This window comes from Brachypodium distachyon, chromosome 1 (genome assembly GCF_000005505.3).
Source record: "Brachypodium distachyon strain Bd21 chromosome 1, Brachypodium_distachyon_v3.0, whole genome shotgun sequence".
Lineage (NCBI taxonomy): Eukaryota > Viridiplantae > Streptophyta > Magnoliopsida > Poales > Poaceae > Brachypodium > Brachypodium distachyon.
In genome coordinates, this window is record NC_016131.3 from 9,972,947 (window position 1) to 9,993,537 (window position 20,591).

At 46.4% G+C, this 20,591-nt stretch overlaps 3 protein-coding genes across 3 annotated transcripts; 1 reads left to right on the forward strand and 2 right to left on the reverse strand.

Moving 5' to 3' along the window:
* The first annotated feature begins 677 nt into the window (after positions 1 to 677).
* On the forward strand, positions 678 to 3,610 carry LOC100827639 (uncharacterized protein At4g15545). Its single transcript, XM_003561519.4, has 10 exons — positions 678 to 1,253; positions 1,348 to 1,416; positions 2,038 to 2,091; positions 2,220 to 2,286; positions 2,373 to 2,444; positions 2,540 to 2,794; positions 2,885 to 2,930; positions 3,013 to 3,091; positions 3,187 to 3,308; positions 3,397 to 3,610. The coding sequence occupies exons 1-9, from the start codon at positions 963 to 965 to the stop codon at positions 3,277 to 3,279; spliced, it is 1,026 nt and encodes a 341-aa protein (XP_003561567.1). The 5' UTR covers positions 678 to 962; the 3' UTR covers positions 3,280 to 3,308; positions 3,397 to 3,610.
* A 62-nt stretch (positions 3,611 to 3,672) lies between these two features.
* LOC104581989 (LOB domain-containing protein 4) lies at positions 3,673 to 6,330 on the reverse strand. Its single transcript, XM_010231219.3, has 2 exons — positions 5,816 to 6,330; positions 3,673 to 4,416 (listed from the first exon to the last, which is right to left on the reverse strand). The coding sequence occupies exons 1-2, from the start codon at positions 6,014 to 6,016 to the stop codon at positions 4,054 to 4,056; spliced, it is 564 nt and encodes a 187-aa protein (XP_010229521.1). The 5' UTR covers positions 6,017 to 6,330; the 3' UTR covers positions 3,673 to 4,053.
* Positions 6,331 to 12,254: 5,924 nt separating this feature from the next.
* Positions 12,255 to 16,556, reverse strand: LOC100829457 (pre-rRNA-processing protein TSR2). Its single transcript, XM_010233516.3, has 4 exons — positions 16,280 to 16,556; positions 15,406 to 15,497; positions 13,747 to 13,860; positions 12,255 to 12,718 (listed from the first exon to the last, which is right to left on the reverse strand). The coding sequence occupies exons 1-4, from the start codon at positions 16,473 to 16,475 to the stop codon at positions 12,542 to 12,544; spliced, it is 579 nt and encodes a 192-aa protein (XP_010231818.1). The 5' UTR covers positions 16,476 to 16,556; the 3' UTR covers positions 12,255 to 12,541.
* Between the last annotated feature and the right edge of the window lie 4,035 nt (positions 16,557 to 20,591).

Below are 20,591 nucleotides of genomic sequence, written 5' to 3' on the forward strand. Positions count from 1 at the left end.
GGGCCGCTGCTTCCCCTGCTGTGCTGAAACCACCAACAAATGATGCTTAATTCAAACGCATGGTGAAATTCATTTCCCTTGGGTACTTGGTACTACTAGTCAGAAAATCTGAAGATGATTTTTAGACTTGTAACTCCCTATTCATCCTCTACAATTTATTGACAATTTGGGGATCAGGTTGATGGAGTATTGGAAGTTTGGAACCGTGAAAGCAGACTCCATTTAAATAGTTCAAATTGGTGTCCGCATTATTAGTAGGCACACCGTGGCGTCAGAAACCACATCATGTGCTTCATTTGGAAGTTTATTCTCTGTGTTATGATATGTCTACGTCTACGCGTCTCTGTTGTACTGAGTACTCCGTACTAAGAAATGGGTATTTATTGACAAGTCAGGCACTCTTTTTTTCGGCTTCCGAAAGGGGCTTCTCTGAGAAGCTGCTTTCCCCAGCTTCACCCATGAAGCTGCATGTTAAATTTTGCTAAGCTTTCAAATTAGTACGCGCTAAATTAACTTGAAAACTTAACAAAAAATTTAGGACGTAGGAAGCCAAAGAAGAATCTCGGAGAAGACCGAATCCAAAAGGAAGGGGGCCTAAAGTCCGTTTGAACACGACGCAAGTACAATAAATACATCGAAGCAGCTTATATTAGGTTTACGACCTCAAACAATTGCTACTTTGGGCGGCCAGTCAACAGAACCGAGGCGAGGAGAAAGGGCCCTGCCAATCTCGTCCTCTCTCACTAGTCTCAAAACAATTTCAAAACCTCGCTTCCGCCGCCGAGCCTCCCAATTTCAAACCCGGAAAATTCCCAAAGGGCAAGCGCAGAAGCGGCGAAGGCAGTGGTCCCTTTCCGCTCCTCCCTCGTCCCCTCTTCCGAAGCGGAGCAGCACAGGCCGAAAAACAAGAAGAAAAATCCAGACCAGTCTCCGGCTCAGCGAGATCTCGTAGCGAAGCGACGATGCCACCGGCGGAGGGCGCGGCGGGGCTGGGGGTGTCCGAGTTCTCGCTGCCGGACGACGTCCTGGCGGTGCTGCCGCGGGACCCCTACGAGCAGCTGGATCTGGCCCGGCGCATCACGGCGCTGGCCGTGGCCGGGCGGGTGACGGGGCTCGAGCGGGAGGCGGCGCGCTTGAGGGAGGGCGCCGCGGAGAAGGACCGGGAGAACGGGGAGCTGCGGGAGCGCGTCGCGCTGCTCGACCGCGCGCTGCAGGAGACCAACGCCAGGCTCCGCGGCGCGCTCGAGGACAATGTGGGTGCCGCCAGTCCTGTTTTTCGATCTCGTTTTCGGTTCGTCTTTGTTCTATTGCTTGACGAAGCTTGCTCGTTTGCTTTGTCGGGTGCAGATTAAGCTGAGCAAGGAGAGGGATTCGCTGGCGCAGACGTCCAAGAAGCTGGCTCGCGACTTGCAGAAGGTGGCCTCTTTGATCTTTACTTTTGTTCACGATGCCCTTGTAACAGATATTGGTCTGTGTACTGTTCTGCAACTCTTGGTCTCGAAAAGGGCTGCATTTGGAAAACCTCTCATGGAGGGGCTTTGGATCAGGGAGTGCATGTGAAATCTCTGATGACATTGATTGGTCATACAGTGTTTGCTTCTAAGCCTGAACGTTTTGCTGAAGGACAGATTTGGACTATTTAGTAGACTAATTTCACATGTGTAAACCATCTATAACAATTGCAAATCTATGACATTTTACTGATTGCACTCGCTTTTTAGTACTAGTAGCCTAGTAGGTAGGTAATGAGTTGGATTTGTTCTCGTGAAATGAAATACCATCAATACAATCTGCCACAGTGTTCATTGGCATAGTGGCCTGCCGGAATAAAGAACATTAAGAGGGTTGCAAGAATTCATGCAAAAGCTCAGCAAACGAGTGCATTTCTTCACTTTCTATGATACAAAGGAGAGGCAATATTTGTTCAGCTAATTAAGGGCCAAGTCAGATTTTGAGCAGCTTGCCAAATTATGTTTGTTAGTTTTCTCCTCTATCTTTTTTATTTGACAACATTTTGAATATTTGCTCTATTATCAGCTGGAGTCATTCAAGAGGCATCTGATGCAGTCACTACGTGATGATAGTACATCGGTATGTTTGCCTACTTATCCAATTAATCACAGTATTAAATGGTCTCTGCCCATATGTGATACTTCTTGCTAGTTTATGTCAATGGTTGACTGTCTTCCCTTGATTCTCTGCTGAATCCTTCCAAGCAGCCACAAGAAATGGTTGACATTACAACATGTGATCTGTCAGTATCATCCAAAACATCGTCCTGTGGAGGTTTATCTCGAAAACCTTTTATTTCCATGTACCATTGGAAATATCTGACACAAATCCCTGATTTCTGTTATCTTGTGAATATTAAGATGGATATATCAGCCACTCTACAACAAATCTAATGAATGGATCTGTCGATGTTGGAAGTACAACCAGAGAAGGTCTTCTTAGCTTGCTATTGATTGTTTACTTTGATATTTTCGAGCCATTCATTCTGACAATGACCTCTTCATTTTCGACAACCGGTTTGTTACAGCGCCAAAGCCTCCAGTCCAAAAGTATGCCCTGTCCTCACACATCAACCAACGTCTTACACCAGAAGCGACGCCAAATATAATGTCCACCTCTGCTTCTCCAAGAGGAATGTCTATGGCAGCAACACCAAAGCTGATGTCTGGAACTACCTCACCGTCAAGAACTCGAATTGAAGGACACATGTCAATGACACCATGGTATTCAAGCAAGCAGTCATCTGCAGCTAACTCACCTCCAAGGGGACGTCCCAACCCAGGTTTCATTTCTGAACGCTGAAGACATGCTGCTGCGTCAACTACTGTGTACAATTAGATACGATTATTATGGTTGATGCTTGGGTTTTCAGGTCGCACTCCTCGTATTGATGGAAAAGAATTTTTCCGTCAGGCCAGGTCAGTTCATCTCTTTCTCTACTCTTTTACAGCAACTACGATGGGTATATCAGAATCCATTAAAAAACCATTACTATTTCAGGAGCCGCCTATCATACGAACAATTTGGAGCATTCTTAGCCAACATCAAAGAGCTCAATGCTCATAAGCAGTCACGAGAGGTTAGTCGGTTGCATCTATTAGCTAATTGATTAATTGAGTTTAAATTGTGCCATGACCCTCAATAAAGAACTTCCCGCATTTACATCTAAACCAGGAAACACTCAAGAAGGCTGAAGAGATATTTGGTCCGGAGAGCAAAGATCTGTACCTCTCTTTCCAAGGCTTGCTAAACCGTACCTTGCCGTAGAGCATAGGATTCACATTGCTCCACTTCTGGTAAGGCTTGCTACCAAATTAAAGTTCCGTCATTCATCATTTGTATGTTGAGAGTTTTGTGGTAACCAATTTCTTGTTGGAATTACAGATATTATGAAGTTATTGCGCTGGATAACTTAAGTCAGCTAGAGTAATTTTTGGTGTTTAGGTCTGAACAAAAGGGCTGCACTTGCTTAAATTTGGTGGCATTTTGTTGCCAAATTTTGTTTCAGATTGTGCACGGCAACAAACATTGTATGATCAGGAGCAGTTTTGGTTCTGCTCTCCAGGAATTGATTTATCAGGAAGTTGTGCTCCTCAAATTCACTTTGGACCTAAATCAATCTGAGAGACAATCCTTACAACACAGCCATAAGACAAGGCAGACATAAAACTGCATTTCCACAGCAGAGTTCAACTTGTTCAACCAAGCAAAATGCCAAGAGCAACAAAAGCTTCTTGCACTGGATAACAACAACACAAAGCACACCAATGTCTGCTGCAGTGTTCTACCTTCTCAGAGAAACCCGGATATACTGAAAGGTGTAAGGAGAAGGAAGGGAAATTCGGAAGAAAGGTCTCTACGTTCCACTTCCTCCCCCCCGGTGTCATGCTGTTACATCGCATGCAAGTCACCATATGCTTAATGCTATTACTATATTTACCAAACCAAGCTCCGATCACGCACTACTAAATCAGCCTAAATAAGCTTGCCCGGTTCCAAAAGCACCCTTGACGCGGTCAGCCTAAGTAAGCGTAGCAGTCTTCAGAAGGACCAGAACCTGGAGTACTCCAGCTCCATCTCCATCATGTTGGGCTGGTACTCCACCACCATGCGAGCAAGGTCTGCCGTGGGCTTGCAGTCCCGCGCCACCTCCGGCGACATTGACGATGACGGCGAGCCACCGCCGCTGCTGCTGCCGCCAAGGCGGCGCGCCGCGCAGGCGTTGCCCATCTTGAGCCTGATCATCTCGGCCTGCGCCAGCGCTAGCTGCGTCTGGAGCGACTCCACCTGCCGCTGCAGCGAGGAGATGGCGCCCACGCAGCCGTAGATGGGGTCCCTCATCCGCGCGTTCGCCTCGTACACCAGGCTGCTCACCGCGTCCCCACGGTGCTCCGCCGGCACCTCCTGCAAATATCCCACACCATGAGAGCTTCGTTCAGAGTTTCAGACAGAATCACAATTCACAGGTTACAAAGTTAGAAGAAGAGAAAACACTGGTTGCCAAGCTAGTTCATTCATGACAGCTGACACATTACACACTACGAGTCGTAGACAAGAAACATAGTCGAAAGGTGTTTGTGCAGCCGAAAGTTGCTTTTTTTGTTTCACGTAGCATGTGCAGTTCTTGTCTGAAGATGACTGGCGCCGACGCGGAGAGAACTAACTAGGCCGTACACAGCTGATTGACTGTTGGGATGGATTAGCTTTCACATGGGAGAAGCTTTGATTTGGAGATATGGTCGAGTCTTTGTCGATTTATTAATCGCTACCACCTATTAACTGTATTAACTAGGCATGTGTATGGGAACGTGCTGTTGAAAAATAGTAGTATAGCTAATCTAATCTAATCACTTCTAAAAAAATAATCTAATATAATCACTCCACTTTCCTCTGAGCAATGTAAATTACTCATTTTTTACTTGATTAGGCATGTTTGATTGCTACGGAGACAGGGATGGCCCTGGTGAGCAGTGAAAGTCTGCGCATGCTTCATGAATCTTGATACATATGCAGGTTATGGTCAAAAACAGAAAAGGAAGTGCGTTACCAGTTACTGTAGAATTTTAGCTTTAACCCCAGTAATGAGTTTAAGCTGTTAAACTCTAGAGAGATGGACTGCAGCTAAGCAGGGGTACGTGATAGTAACAGCCAAACTGGATGAAGTATTAGCAGACGTCTGTATGAAGAAAGTATACCAATGCATCACACATCTTTCTTTTTGTGTGATTAGGCAGTACATGCTGGCCGGGAATCTGTGTTCCAACTATAAAGAAATATGATCTCTTCTAGCAGTACATGGTCACTAGAGGAAACTTGCTAATTATATATGCAAAGGAGCGTGCTATTTTTGGCCAAGTAGTGTTGTCACTCACATGGCGCTGGAACTGTCGGCCTGCGGAGTACATGTTGACTAATTGTATGCTAAACAAAGAAGCAAACACCACACCTCGAACTGAAGCATCAATGCATCATCAGCAGACAGCGGCACAAGGAGAAGCTTGGCCATGCCCCTCCTTAACTCACGCAAACTCAACACTAGAAGTAACATAGAAACAACGAAAAACTATTCTTTCGTTCAACAATACGAAAAAAATCTTTGCGCGTCTTTGTATAATTAAAGACTGGAAAAATCGTACGGGGAAGACATGGAAGAACAAAGAAAACCACAGGCAAACAGAGGAATCCATCTTTGATCCACCAGTGGAGAGGCGGGCAGAGCATGCACACAAGTGTGGAACCAGAGCGGCGTTAATGGTGGCACGATGGTGGAACATACTACGGTGACACGCACAGGCCACGTTACCTGGAGGAGCTTGTTGAGGTTGCTGGCGCCGAAGACCTTGTGGACGCTGGCGAACCTGTGCGGCTCGGACGAGGGGAAGTAGGGCGCGAAGACGCACCCGGCCGCGCACCGGCGCCGCAGCAGCTTGCACGCCGCGCACGGCGGCGTCGATGACGCAGGATGCGCTCTCCCGCCGCCCGCCGCCACGACAACGTCCTTCATTACTGCTGGCACCTGCACCGCACGCACGAGCTTGAGCTTCTTCTCCTCGCGCTGCCAAATTTGGGACTTGGCACGCACGCAGGCTCTCTTATATCTGTAGCCAGGAGTCCAGGACAGGACGGGGGCAGGTCGTCTGGCGTCGTGGAATGGAAGAAGAGCCTTTTTGAGAAGATCGAGGAGAGGAGAGGGAGGGGCAGTTGAGGCAGGCAGGGGAGACAGAGATCGTGCCGCGGATGTACTATGATGCACTGCTCCCTCCCTGCCGCTTCCACTGATTCTTCTAACTTTATCTCTTCTCACTTAACCCAGCTCGGCAGCAGCCTTCTGCGCGCCGGCTCTGTGGGTGTGTTTGGTTTATGTCAACTCTTGTCCTGCTAATTCTTGTTAAATTTGGCTAGCCAAAAAATTGGTAAAGGTTTTGGTGGCCCATGAGTTGGCTAAAATTGGCAACAAAAATGAACTAAAGTTGGCAAGAAGTCATTGGCTTGCCAAATTATTGGCTACAATGCAACCAAATACCAAAGTTTTTATCATGACCAAAAATTTGGTAAGGTGGGTTTTGGCTAGCATCCAAACACACCCAGTCTCTCTCGTCTCCCGTGCCCTTGATCCGATTCGATCGATTAGTTTCAGTGCACAGCATATGCATGTGTTTGTTTGTCTTTGCTTTTCGGCTGAATTATTCGAGCATGAGTAATTTACTACTTACGTGCAGCCAGCAGTAAACTGGAACCTGCAGTCACTCAGCCAGTCAGTACTTACCGTAGGATCTGAAAGCCAGGACATAATGAGAATGCTGGTCAGTAGAGTAGTTTGTCGGTCGATTTATTACTTGTTACCAAGACAAACCTCAGTCAATCTGTTTCCTCGGCGTTTCTTTCTTTTTAGCCATGACCCAGCGGGGGCGGGGACAGACATCTTTTGATCGATCGGTTGGTTGGTCAATGGATGATGGACTGACAAGATTGGGGGGAGCAGGGCCCTGACGGCCCAGCGTCAACAAAAACAGATCTTTTTGTCTGTGCTGCTCTGTTCGCACACAAGGACCGCGCGAGACAGACCGTGGTGATGGCCACTTGATTAGCCGTGCTTCCTTTCGCCGCCCTTTCGGAGACACTAATCCACGCTTTACCTTCCTCTGCATAATCGCGCCCCTTCTTTTCCCACACCTCCCTCCCCGGCCCTGGCAACTGCATACGAGGACAAGCTCTCGTACATTCGCCCTTGCTTGCCGATGAAGAAAGAAACCCATCGAGCGAGCGAGCGCCCTTGGACCCACCGCGGTTAGCAGTACTATGAACTCTCTCTTTTTTTTCACTTATCGCAGGTTTTAACCGAAATTTGACAGTATTGATCTGATGCGCTTTATAAGTTGCTTCGCGAAGCTGCTATTCATAACGTCAGAGCAAGGCACGGAATGACCGGGGCAGTTGGGATTGGGAACGAACAGTGCAAGGTATGGCAGGGAAAGTAGAGGAGGCTCGCAGAAAGGACTGGAGAAAAAAAGTAAAGGAACAGAATCATATCTGGGGCAGTGGAGGATCGGACGAGTCAGACGTTGGCTTCGGGTTGGAGAAGGCCTACACGTTGCCGTGTCGGGGGCCGAGCAGGGAGAGCAGCAGCATTAGCCATTGGGCGCTGGAAGGCGCGTGAAACCGCCAGCTTTGGAGCGCACAGGGCGCGGCGCGGCAGGCAGACCGGCCACACACACACCAGTAGTCCAGTAGTCCAGTATCCTTTGTTCCTTTCAGGCTCCAGTTCCGGACAATGGACACGATCTGCGGCACGTACCGGTACAGTGCCTTGTACTGTCCAATGTGCACGAACCGGACAGTCACGCGAGTTCTCTGAATTTATCACAGGTACAGGGTACCCGGATCATGTTGTATCGGCTCTTTTCTATTGTATTCACTCCCTCTCCTGCATGAAGTGATTTAAATTTGTACAAATATCTATATCCAAAAAACGTCTAGATACAAAACAAAATACATGTAATATATCGTCACTTAATATGGGACGGAGTGAGTATATAGCCAATTTAGTATCATGAGTTGATGAAAAATTAAAGGGAATTTGTTTGCTTTGGCGTCAAGAACTTGGGGTCATGTTTGAGATATGCGCTAAGATAAAAAAAAAGTCTCCCACGAAACCCTAGTCATCTTTCTTATGGAAAAGCGCCTTCGCTCCACCGTTCCGAGCTCCCTTCCTCGTGCCGCTCTGGCGGCGAGAGGGGTGGGGAACTCTAGATCCGTTTTGCGGTCGGTATCTATGTCTTTTTAAGTTTTTTTTCAAAAAAGAGGTTAAAACCACCGGTATGCACCTAGCCAATTTATATTACTTTACTTAACAAGCTTGACAAGAGAATACATCAATGGAACAACCCAAAGCCACCCATCTATACCTACTAACCTGATGAAAGGTGTGGCAATTATCGGAGCCGTATGCATTGACCACGCACCACGGTCCAACATCTAAAATCAGAAGCCACGAAGGCACAAATGATCAAGCTAATCTCAGCATGTGCACTCTTCAGAATCACCTGCCACCATCTTCCACCAACCCATCCTCAGGACAAACAAAGACGCGTTGTACTTGTCAGGCTTGGCAACGACAACGCAAACCAAAGCCAAACCAGCAAGAGCCTACCCGCCAACCAAGATGCCCTCACCCGCAAATCAAGAGTTCCCCCAACGACGCCCCCAAGGGGAGAACGACGCCGCTAGAGCCGCCACCCTCCAGTCCGAGGACTGTGGGTTTTCACCCGAAAACCTAGAGCGGGGGTGGTTCCTCATGCGGCGGTGATATCTATAATCTCTATAAAATTAATCCTCACTCTCATTAATGTTTGCAAGCTCAACATGTAAGGTGTCCACATCATTTTGTTGATCGTCACTAAGCACAACATGCAAAATGTACACACCATTAATGTTTGCAAGCTCAGCATGCAAGATGTCCATGTCATCAAGTTGATCTCCACTAAGCACAACATGCCAAATGTACACATCATCAAATTGTTTTCCACAAATCCACGTCATGTGCATGCAAAGTGTTTATATCACCATACATATCATTGTTGCATACTGACTAGCAATTCATTTTGGTGGCCTGACGATTCAACATTTTAGTTCTTAAGACTTTTTACCATCACTACGAATATAAATAATTCACCAAGTACCGATATTTTCATGATATGTATCTCGATCTTTCTAAGAACTCGAATGTTCAGGGTTCCTGAAGCTTCTCTTTTCGGCTTCCCCGAAGTTATTAATGTTCATATACATCAAAATTACTCCTATATTTTTTGCTTCATATATATTATGGATGATAAAGTCGTTTGGTCATGTGGTATTCATATTTCTTTTGCATTTGATCATATTATTTTAATTTGTTTCTAACATCATGTCCAGCTGTGCAAATAGAATTGTCGGGTCACAACGCGCGGGGAATCACCTAGTGGTAGATATGGTGGTGCCGGGAGGTTTAAGAATAAGGATTCTCTGACTCTTGATTCATCCACCTCGTCTGCGACGATCTCATTGGCGATGCTGAGGGGGGCAGGGATCGGTTGGTCACCGCTCTTGCGAAGTAGTGGATTTAGTTTTGTCTTATCTTTTGCAGATGGTCTTCGTGTCTGGATGCTTTTTCTCTGACCGGCGAGGTTCAGCTAGTTTTTGCCTCGTTTTGTAGCCAGTGAGATTATGTTTTCTTGGATCTGTGTGGCTGAATCTGGGATTGTCGTGTAACCCTATTTGACTTTTTTCAAATCATTGTTGTTGGCTTCTTTTAGCTCTCCGACCGGCAACTTCCCAGCAGCTATGTACAACAACAATGTTTTTTTTTTGGTTTTGACGTGGTTCAGAAGTCTAGAGTCAATTTTGGCTCACGTCACGTCACCGACGAGTGCAGAAGGAAGACAGTCATTTTCTCCCAAGAATATCTATTTAAAAAGATGATGTTGTAAGGTTTGGTTGATTTAACTTATAGGCTTGGTCTTCTCGTTAAAAAAGAGAGACTCGGTTTGTATTTTTATATATCCCTATTTGCACTACCTTTTTTTTTACAGCAACCCTATTTGCACTGCCATGTACAGTGGCATGTACCCAAAAGTACTGCTAGGTACTTGGGTTTGAATGCTTTTCTAGAAAACTTTTGTTCCTTTGCAACGAGCTGCTCCTCACATGCACCGGAGATTTCAGGAGCACCTGCTTTTCTTTTATTTTTACTACTGTAGAAAAGGTGAAAGAAGCCGCCTCTTGCCCAATAGGAAAAGAGTTAAAGGGAGACAATTTTACTAGCCACTAATAAGTGGCTAAGGTTACATGAGAACCCCATGGTGCTGGCCAAATAATGAGGCCCAATCATCACATTTGGGGCATATGGATTGCGCGAGAAAAAGGAACCCACGGTTTGCAACTTTTTCTCTGCTACCAGGCTTACTAGTTCATGAAATTGTTGCAAGTGAGTGGCTTGTAGGCCAAGGCTAGCTCGTAGGCGTTTTGAGTAGACGGCCGCTATGCAATTAGGAGTCATGGCATTAATAGGTTGTCCGTTGTACAATCTTCTACTGCTTGACAATAGAGCTTGATCTTTTAGAGCCCAGACAAATTAGTGAATATTTCATATACACTGTGTAAGCAAGACCGTTTATCAGCAAAAAAAAAAAGAAATTGCTCCAACCAATAGCTGAAGAACGAAGGAAAAGATAGAATTGTCGTGTATGACCTGTTTTGAACAATGATGGTTCATGTAATCTCAAGAGCATCGCATCCTAGATTCCTAGCTAGGTGCTAAGCAGGTGGCAAAGATGATTTAGATTGTTTTGTACCACTGATATGAGATGTGGGAGTAGGTCTTGAGAAAAAAAAAATTTAGCACCGACGTTAAGATTATGGCACAATACTAAGCTAAGCAAACTACTCTTAATTGGCTATTGTATATCAACCTTTTAGTTTAAATAATAAAATTTTCAACTCCTTCCTTTCCACCGGTGGTGATAAAGCATGAGTGGTAAAAGAAGCTCTCGTTAATTCATTAATGTAAAGAGAAAGACGTGTATTCATCTTGCTGAACAAGGCGAGAATATGTTTGTGGTAGCTGGTTCTCCAAATTTCATGTGAAATTACAATTTCCATGACAGATTCTTACTCTGAAACACAAAAGACTCTGCAACAGTAGAACACGTACCTTTCTGGAAGCGAGTTGATGTCCAATGCTGGAAAGTGCAAACACATAACCTCTTTTTTCTTTGCGAATAATAGAAAACACGTAAACTTCACTGCTGATCCGTCCAGAACTCCAGCCGTCCATCTTACTATCGGTGATTTGACAGGTAATGCATTATGATGTTGAATCATATTTATGTTACTTGAGTTCCACCCCCTTTTCTGTCTAAAGTTGGGATCATAGCATGTGTCCGGCGCATCTACCTTTTTAATACTCCCTCCGTCCGAAAACAAGTGAGGTGGATTTGTATAGAATACATGTCATTTATTTTGAAATTACGGGAGTATTGATAAAGACATTGGTCTACGTTTTTTATATTGAGTGAACAAAAAAATTACAGTTCTATTTTTATTTTTATTTCAGTAATTTCTGGATTTCAAGAAATTATTTGGTGGAACGTGCTCCACCCAATCACCCAACTGGATCCACAATTACGAGCGAGAGAAGTCATAAAACAATCTATCTAGTACTACTATTTACAATAGACTATGTTTTTTATAACATGTTGACGAAATTCTGATTCTGAAATTTGTAACATCCTAGTGCATGCCTTATGAACGTTGTCATTTTTCACAAAAATGACTTCATAAATGGTGCACCTTACCCTGCTTTAGTGAAGTATCAAAACATTACCGAAGAAGCTGAGACATGGAAAACCTCAGAATATTATTTTTAATTGCAGAAAACATGGATTATATGAGTAGGTTGCGCACTTTCATACCAATTACTCCCAGTCTGCGTACAAATTTTGTTAACGGTCAAACTTTCTAAATTTTGACACAAAAATATCAAGGTCACAAATTAAAATGAGATCTATCGTGAAATATATTTTCATATCATCTTGATTTGACAGTGAATATGTTGATATTTTTTACTATATAAAAGTTTGACTGTCCGTGGTATTGGAGAATGGCCTAGGCATTAACAAAAGACAAGGAGATTCAGATAAATGGACTCGCTCATAGCTGTTAGTCCTTGAATTAAAAAGGGCTACGAGAGAATGGACAAGTATCGGTGCAAGTGCAAGTAGAGAATAACACTTTAGAAACTTGGGAGAAGAATTTTAGAACAGTTTACAACTTGAATCGTTTGTTGCCATTTCTAACACCAAGCGAGTGGCAAGGATAACAAGCGACATAATCAATCCAAGTAATGCAAGCAGAGGATAACACTAACACCTTCAGACCAAAAAACGACCGCAAGTGCCATGACTTGGGCCAAGGTTTTGCTAATAACAATTTAATGCCTTCAGATCGATACAGCCGCAAGTGACAGATCTCACGGAAAGGTTTGCTTCTGTGCTTAATTCTTACCACGGCGCCGCCTAGGTGCCACAGGAGTAAACCCATCAGCATCAGGGACAGGCTTGGAGGGTTTTGGCTCGTCCACCACCATCTCGTCTGGCCTAACTGCTTCATTGCCTGCCATTGACGGCTCACCATCATCATCTGAGCTATCATCGTCATCATCAGTCACCATCTGCTCATGAGAAAGAGATCAATTAGCAAGAGAACAGGACAATTTTTTCTGGAAACTAACAGGGGGACGTGTTCTAAATATAGCCAAGTCCTAAGTGCCAGCAAAAAAAAATTAAAGAACTGCTGAACAATTGAATCCAAGTGTTCTCAATAAAAATAGGGTGTATTATGAATTGAAAATGTGAATTCTGTGAAAAAAAGTCCGACATGCAGAACATACCTTCTCAGTATCCTTCTTTTTACTATTTTGTATTTTTGCGAACTTTAAGATGGAGTTGCACATGATTCCACGTATTTTCAGTTTTCACCAGATATGTTGCCAACTAACAGGAGCTTATTGTGGAAGGAATCTAGTAGCAAATTTGACTCCAAGAGGTATATACGCTCATACATACCAGGACAACTGTTACTAACAATGCTAAGAAAAAAAAGACTAAAATGACTTAATTGATTTGTGCCTTGATTGATACAAGGTAAAGTCCTCTCTTATGTAGAGAGATGGATAACTTTGTTGTTAAGAAACTAATCCTATCTTTCCTCACAATATGGAACGTAACCAAATCTTATGCCTAGAAAATAGCAAACAATCTCTACTTTCCTAACATAAGATCATTATCTTTAATTTATTGCCTTGTGCTATACGTGCACATGACACCAAGAAACCAGTTAAACCAATCATTTTTTTAACCTGTTTCATGCTGAAATTATCAAAACCAATCTTATACCTAGACGGAGGAGTAATGGTTGAAGATCACCTTGGAAACAAGTGGTTCCCAAAAATAAAAATAAGTCTCAGAGGGTAGCAATCTCCAATTATCCCCGATAAAGAAACAATACAATCATATCACCTTTTCAAGAATTAACAGATCAAATTATCAAAAGCCTTTTGGAAGTGAACTGTGAGAGAACATCTTTGATACTATGTTGCAGCAGAAGTGAGATAAGATGTGAAAAGAGGAGCAGGACAAATTACATAACAGGAAAAAACTTGATCACTTGCTAGAAAATAAATTTGCAACTAGTATGTACCTGCCTACTTAGTGAAACAGCATTTCCTTGAACATGTGTATTCCTTAGCTTCTCAATCGATGAATAGTTGCCTTGTAGGCATCCTTCATGCATAATCAGTATTTGCTCGGCAACCTCTTTGTCACAAAACAACAATGAACTTAATAAACACATATCGTGCACTATAAGAGCAAACTGAACACAAATTACATAAACAACAGAAACAGTACAATATGCCTTGATTATTGTTAAGAAGTTTCAGCTTTCTACTACAGAAGCTACAGACGGAACAAAGAACCTCAGTAGAAACCCCCAAATAGAATGGGTCAACTGGGTAAGAGCCTAATGGTCCTTTGGTCCGAACAGGTCAAACCTTTCAGCCACAAACAAATAGTACAACCTCAGATATTCATTATTCCCTCACATTTTCCATGGTGGATAGTCTCGTTGATCCAGAAAATCAAGCCCCTCCTTGTTATCTACCTGACGTTGCTTCCTTCTTCTCACCACCTATGGTCGGCTCTCGGCCACTTCTCCAATCGCACAGGCCCTGCATCTGGCTTTTTCATCATTCGTCCTCCGCCTCAGATGATAGCCTCACCTTCTTCCTCTCCAAAAGTAACCAAGGTCAACCCAACCGGATCTGATTTGATTTCTTCATTTGTGAAGTTGTGGAGGAGCTTGACGCTTTGTGGTGAAATTTGTGGGAATGCACATTCATTTGTGAATGGGTCAGCCTGTCACCTCTAGGTCTTGAATCGAATCAGTGTTGTATTGGTGCAGTGCAGGTACTAGAAGAGCCAGATGAAAGATAAAATGGAGTGACCGCTATTGCGCTCATACAATAACCAGTTGCCATGGCTTTTGGATTTAGTTTTTTTTTGTGTGTAGTGTAAATCAGGAGCTTTTATCTTCTTGATTCCCTTCAAGTGGTCTCTCTACTGTATCAAGCTAACAACAGCATTGGTCATGCCATCCCACATGAGCCAAAGGTGCACTGGGGCTGGAGTCGGGGCAAGGACGCCAGGTGGGTCGACACATTATCTGAACTTTCCCCATCGATGCCAAGGGCCAGGGTCGCACCACCCAACCAAACTCCCATCCTTGACATGAGTGTAGAATAAAACTCCACAAAAAAAATTTAGCTACTACAAGTAATGTTTCGGATAGAACAGACATACTTCTAGGGATACTTCTCTGGCATGAGTTGTCATGATCAAAGCATGTACAATATGTGCAGACAAGTTGAGGTGTTCAATACATATTTGACATGAGAAAGAAGGTAATAACATAGAAGCTTCTCTATGGTTGTTCCAAGCAGGGTAAGGTCTTCTAGTGCATAACTGGTAAACTTCATGCGGAAACAGCCAGGTACTATGAAGTACAAACTACTGTATCATCTAAAATGAAGACATGAAGTAGAACATACATCTGCCCATTCTAACTAAATTTTGCTGTCAGCCAAATTACACTCCACCGATGCTAAATCAAGACCGGCCCTTCTTTTTAAGTAAAGTTAAATGTGCAGTTACACATCGTCAATATGAAAATGCAATAGGGCTACTCCTCAAAAAAAAAAATGCAATAGGGAGATCGAGAACTAGTTCAGGGCTACCACAAATCTATCAAATTATAAACTTGTGGCTGGTGATAAACATGTAGGAGAGAGGCAATAATTACCTCCTCAATACTACCATCCTCAAAGTCAGAACTGAAGGAGTCAGATATTGCAACATAAATCATATTCTCCAAGTCATCATAATAATATGGACCTGGAAAAGAAACATGAACAATATTTGATGTAAATGCAAACATAAAAAAGAATGACGCAAATAAATTCGAACCCACAAGCATATGGTCAAAACATGTAAACCATGCCAAAATCACTTTTCCAACCTATGGTCTAGATGAAATCACCAGACTACCTAAAATAAACTGATAACGTAGAAGATATTTGATTTTCCTTACAAAAATACTCCCTCCGTCCCATAATTCGTGTCGTTGTTTTAGTTCAAATTTGTACTAAAACAACGACAAGAATTATGGGATGGAGGGAGTACATTCTTAATTAAAAAAGTGTACAAATAAATTGAATTATGCATAATATAAGTACTTGAGAACAGAAAGATCAATATTATCGACCACTAAAGTAAAGGATGAACAGAATTAGTAAGCTGAGATGCAAATCATTACAAAGGTAGATATTTTTCCTATTGGTAAAACAAAGCTCGGTAGCTCGAACCTAAATTAAATTGTTTCATCGGTCCATACCATGGATATGCCATTTTTTGGATGTTGGTCAGACTAATGGCATAGAATATAATCTATAATCCATAGAACTATAAACTATTCAATTTGAACCAGAACTACAAATCAAATAGCCGTTTTTTTCTGCCACCGAATCCCTAAAGCCGCCTCAAGAAGAAACTGTTGAGGAGGCTAAATTAACACCGATAGAAGGGAGATACGCCTTTACTATCGTACCATGGCCGGAATTCCGTTTCTTCTAGAAGAAAATTCTCAGAGGATGCGGAATAGGAGGAGGAGTAAGTACCCTTGGAGTTGCAGAACCAGGAGAGGATGGATTCGGCGAGCTGATCTGCCTTGGCGCGGGAGTCGCGGCCGCCCCACTGGTTCTCCACTGCCATCTGCAACGCCGTCCACCGCCCGAAGACTAGCCTGATGCCCTCCTGGAGGGCCGCCGTCGCCTGGGGCGAGAGCGCCCCGCCGCCGCTAGTGGGTGCCGACATGGTGCTGCGAGCGTTCTAGGAAGACGGGCTTGTGGTCGCTAGGGTTTTGGTCTTCTGGGAGTTTTCCCTTTTTCTGAGGCGATTGGCCTTTGGGGGTTTATATGAGAACAAAGAATCGTGTTGTTTTTTGCTTATTTTTTGTTGTTGTTTTATTTTAGTTAAAAAAAACGGTGTTGTTTTCTTTCCATTTTCCCTTTTGAATTACTCACGGTTTGGATCAAATTATAAAAGAACTGTTATACTTCAACAAACAATCTATTTTTTTTTCCGAGAAGGCCAAGGCCATATATTAAAATCAACAACTCTTACAGAACCATCTTTAAAGTACAAAAAAATTAACGCAAGTTCTTGTAAGTAAACGTCGTTTATTCCTCCTGCACTTCGCCTTTGGTGCAGTGCAAGCAAAACTCGATGCTGCCTCTGAACCTTCGAACCACGTCGGAGCCAGGAAACCGTTGTTGACATAGCAGCCGAGAAGTCGCCGGTCGGAGCCAGAAGACGCCGGTGACAGCGATCTGAGAAACAGACCACCGTCCCGGAGAAGGAAACGTCGAAGAGGGTTGGATGACCATTCCAGATCCGGCCAGACGGATCAGAGAAGACCTGGGCGCACTATCTTCACGATGAGGTCGAAGCCGACCGAGACTCATCAATCGGAAAAGGAACCAATAAACCGATATACGTAGACGACCTGCAAAGCGCAAACACAAAACCAGATCCACCACTCCGGAAGAGTAGCGACCAATCGTCCCGCACTCTTCAACGCCATCGGCAGGATCGCCGTCGACGAGGTGCATGAGGAGTCGGGAAAACCTTATTCTTGACCCGTGCAATGCCGCCATCACCACCATAGCTTGGCTGCCGGTTGACCAAACCCTAATTTTTGAAGACCTACTGTAGCACCAAAACGTAGAAGAAGCAGGGACGTTGTTCCTCGGCCATCCGGCAGGGAGACGAGATAGATCGGATCGACGCTGGCGGCGGCTAGGGCAGGAGGCCTTTTTCTATCGCGTGGGGAGTGGCAACTCAATCACAACTAATTCGTGAACTATTCGTTCTTTGCTTTCAAACAATCTACTTCCAAGCAAGCACACCGTGGATGACATGGAAATATCTTTTAAAGATGATGACTACAGTACATCTAGATCAAGACTATGTTTTTTATTGCACTAACCCCACTCCTAGACATTACATATGTTACTGTTGTTGTTCTCGACAACAATTAGAGTAAAGGGTGCCAATGCTCGATGGCTCAAGCACGGGAATAAAGGTAGGGCGTGTACGCCGGCCTTATAGCGCAGGTCGCCGTACACTTGGACAAGTTGACACGTCGATATTTTTTGAATAGGTTCGGTCGACCCTGCGGATGCGACTTAATCTTATGTTAGGAAAGGCTTCGAGGGGTTGTTAGCCTAGGGCTTGGGCCGAGCGGATCTTCCCAAGACACCTGGGGTTCCATGCAAAAAATAGGATCCTTGGAAGAGTAGCGGAGGGATTCCATGCCCACGGCAAAATTCTTTGCGAGAAATCGATTTTCAGGAGGTATTCTTGCAAAAACCAGGACCCTGGGGGCCTCTCTGCGAGAAATCTGGTGTCCTGAGGGACTTTTTTGCAAAAATCAGGGGCTTTAAGTGGTCTGATCCGACGGCCAGGGGCGTCCCCCAGCCCTAGATCAAACGGCACCGAGTCATCTTCAAGCTTGGTACGGTTGGGGAAAAGGACGGGGGTCCGGCCGGCCCCCTTTTCTTCTTTTTCCTTCGTGGCTGCTGACGGCAGGAGCTGCTACTCCGGTCGAGGCCACGCGGGGGGGCTTCCCCATCCTTCCTTCCCTTCTTTCTTGGAAAGTAAGCTCGTCCATTTGCGATTCCCGTCGGCCATGGACCGGGGAGAGGACGACGATGTGTCGTCGGCGGAGTGGCTTGGGCCCGGACGCCTAGGAGCTTGTTGGCCTATAAAATGGAGACTTTGGGCACTGTGAAGCTTCACACCATACTTGTTTGGCTTGCCCGGTGCCGAAGACGCGTTCGGCGGCACCCGGCATTCCTTCGAGGGCTTGGTGTAGTAGGGAGCTCCGCAGGGGCATTAGCTACTCTTCGGTGACGACAGAGGTCGTGTTGTTCGTCGGGACAAGGCCGCGGAAGCTCTCCATCGTCGAGTCGTCTTGGGGGTGTGGAGCGCGGGCGAGGCCTCTCGGAGCGCGGTGCTGATCGTGCCTTCAAGTGCAGCCGGGGGATCCTCGTCGCCGGTTGGGATCTTCTTGCTCCTGTGGAGGTGAGGGCAGCTTCGCGGCGCCGTCCCTGTGTCCTTTAGGTGCCGGCGACCCTTGTGGGAGTTCGGTCGAACACCTCGGGTGCGTCGTGGCTTGGCAAAGGCGCGGACATGGCCTTGACGCGACACGGGCGCGCGTGTGCGGCGAGAGCGATGACGGTGAGGCCATGCGGCGCATGACGCGAGCACGGCGCGGAGGGGCGCACACGCGGACGCGGGCAGGGACGCGGGCACGTGGGCGCGACGTGCGCGGAGCGGAGAGGCACGCGTGTAGACGGGGGCACGGAGGCGCGGTCGCGTGGCCGGCACGGTGTACGCGTAGGCGAGAGCACGAGCGCGAGACCGGCATGGCGTAGGCGAGGCGCGGCTAGGTGCGGGTGCGGGCGCGGGCGGCAGTGCTCGGGCGCGCGCACGGCACAGCGTGGCGCTTGGCGCGGCTTGTTGTTTGCGCGGGTACCGGCGGTAGAACGCGGGCATTTTGCTGAGCACCTTGCGGGCGAGGATTGCAGCATCCCTTTTGCTCCTCTTTCTCCTTTTTTGTTGATTCCTTTTGAAGTTTTCCGCACTTTGCTAATTCTTGGCGGGTCTTTTCGCAGGTGAGATGGCGGGGCTCGATGTCGAGCGTCCGGTGGGTGAGCCAGTGAGGGGATCTTCAGCGGCGCAGCTTGCGGCGAATCGACCGTCGCGGAAGAAGGTCTCCTTTCGCCCTCGCGGTGGCCCTGCCTTGGTTCTGTCGGCGCCGGTGGACGGTGGAGGTTGGGCACACGACCACCTTCTCCCTTCGTCGATGAGTCCTGAGGACCTCGTTCAGCTGGAGGAGGCGGGGTACTTCCCCAAGGGGGATGGTATCCTGCCTGATGGTGAGGAGGTGAGGCTCGACCAGCGGCGGCGTCCGGGATGCATCGTGGCATTCTCGGCCTGGTTTCACGCCGGCTTGTGTGTGCCCGTTCACCCCTTCCCGCTGGAGTTTCTGGAGACGTACGGCATCGAGCTGGCCCAGCTTCACCCGTCGACGATGGTGAGGTTGAACGTTTTCAGGTGGCTGTGCTTCACGAGGAGTCTTCGATGAAGCTTCTGCTGTTCTACTTCACCATGGAGGTGAGGGAGTTGCTCACCCCGGACGGCTTTGCTTTGAGCGCCTTTGGTTCGGTGAACCTGAGGCTTTGCTCCGGTTTTGGGGACGACTTCCTGCTTATGCCGGGGAAGAGCGCGGAGAAGTGGTTCGTCAAGTGAGAGTCCCAGTGGTTTCTCCTTCGGGCTTCGAAGACCCGTCTTCGGCACACGGGTGATCTCCCCCGGCACTCTAGGGCCGGAGGTCTCAGGGAGGTGTCCCACCCCGGCGATCCTCGGTCGGCCGACCTCTGGAAGGTGGCCAAGATCAAGGAGGTGTCCGCCGAGAGAAGCTTTCGTGACCTCATGGAGGAGATGGTGATGGCGGGACGCTTCATGATGAGGAGTCGTCTGAGGTCTGAGATTGGGATCCCTCGATCTTTCCGTCCTCCACAGCTCGTCACCGCACGTGAGTGGCGCTCCTCTCCCCTTCGTGCCTTGATTGTTTTCCCTTGTGAAGGTACTTAACAATTTTAGGCTTATCTTTTTCAGCGATGTTTTCCGAGGAGAGGGCGGCGTTGTGGGCCACGCAGCTGATAGGTCCGTACGGCGGGCCAGAGCACCGCGACTACGAGGCCAAGATCAGCGAGGGGGGATGTCACAACATCATCGCGAGGTGCTTCCGGAAGATGGTGCCTGTGCGACAAGATCCGAAGCTTGGTCGCCTTCTTCGAGTGGGCGATCGCTACTCCCGCTTGGCAACACCGCCGATGTTGGCGGTGGGGTCCAAGCTGCGGG

What these genes read in the sequence shown, in the direction of transcription:
- LOC100827639 (XM_003561519.4), top strand. Translation starts at nt 963, where the DNA reads ATGCCACCGGCGGAGGGCGCGGCGGGGCTGGGGGTGTCCGAGTTCTCG. An exon ending in TACGTGATGATAGTACATCG is followed by an intron (nt 2,092 to 2,219) that starts GTATGTTTGCCT and finishes CCTTCCAAGCAG; the next exon opens with CCACAAGAAATGGTTGACAT. An exon ending in GAATTTTTCCGTCAGGCCAG is followed by an intron (nt 2,931 to 3,012) that starts GTCAGTTCATCT and finishes TTACTATTTCAG; the next exon opens with GAGCCGCCTATCATACGAAC.
- LOC104581989 (XM_010231219.3), bottom strand. Translation starts at nt 6,016, where the DNA reads ATGAAGGACGTTGTCGTGGCGGCGGGCGGCGGGAGAGCGCATCCTGCG. An exon ending in ACCTCAACAAGCTCCTCCAG is followed by an intron (nt 4,417 to 5,815) that starts GTAACGTGGCCT and finishes GGATATTTGCAG; the next exon opens with GAGGTGCCGGCGGAGCACCG.
- LOC100829457 (XM_010233516.3), bottom strand. Translation starts at nt 16,475, where the DNA reads ATGTCGGCACCCACTAGCGGCGGCGGGGCGCTCTCGCCCCAGGCGACG. An exon ending in CTGGTTCTGCAACTCCAAGG is followed by an intron (nt 15,498 to 16,279) that starts GTACTTACTCCT and finishes TTTCTTTTCCAG; the next exon opens with GTCCATATTATTATGATGAC. An exon ending in AGGATGGTAGTATTGAGGAG is followed by an intron (nt 13,861 to 15,405) that starts GTAATTATTGCC and finishes TGTGACAAAGAG; the next exon opens with GTTGCCGAGCAAATACTGAT.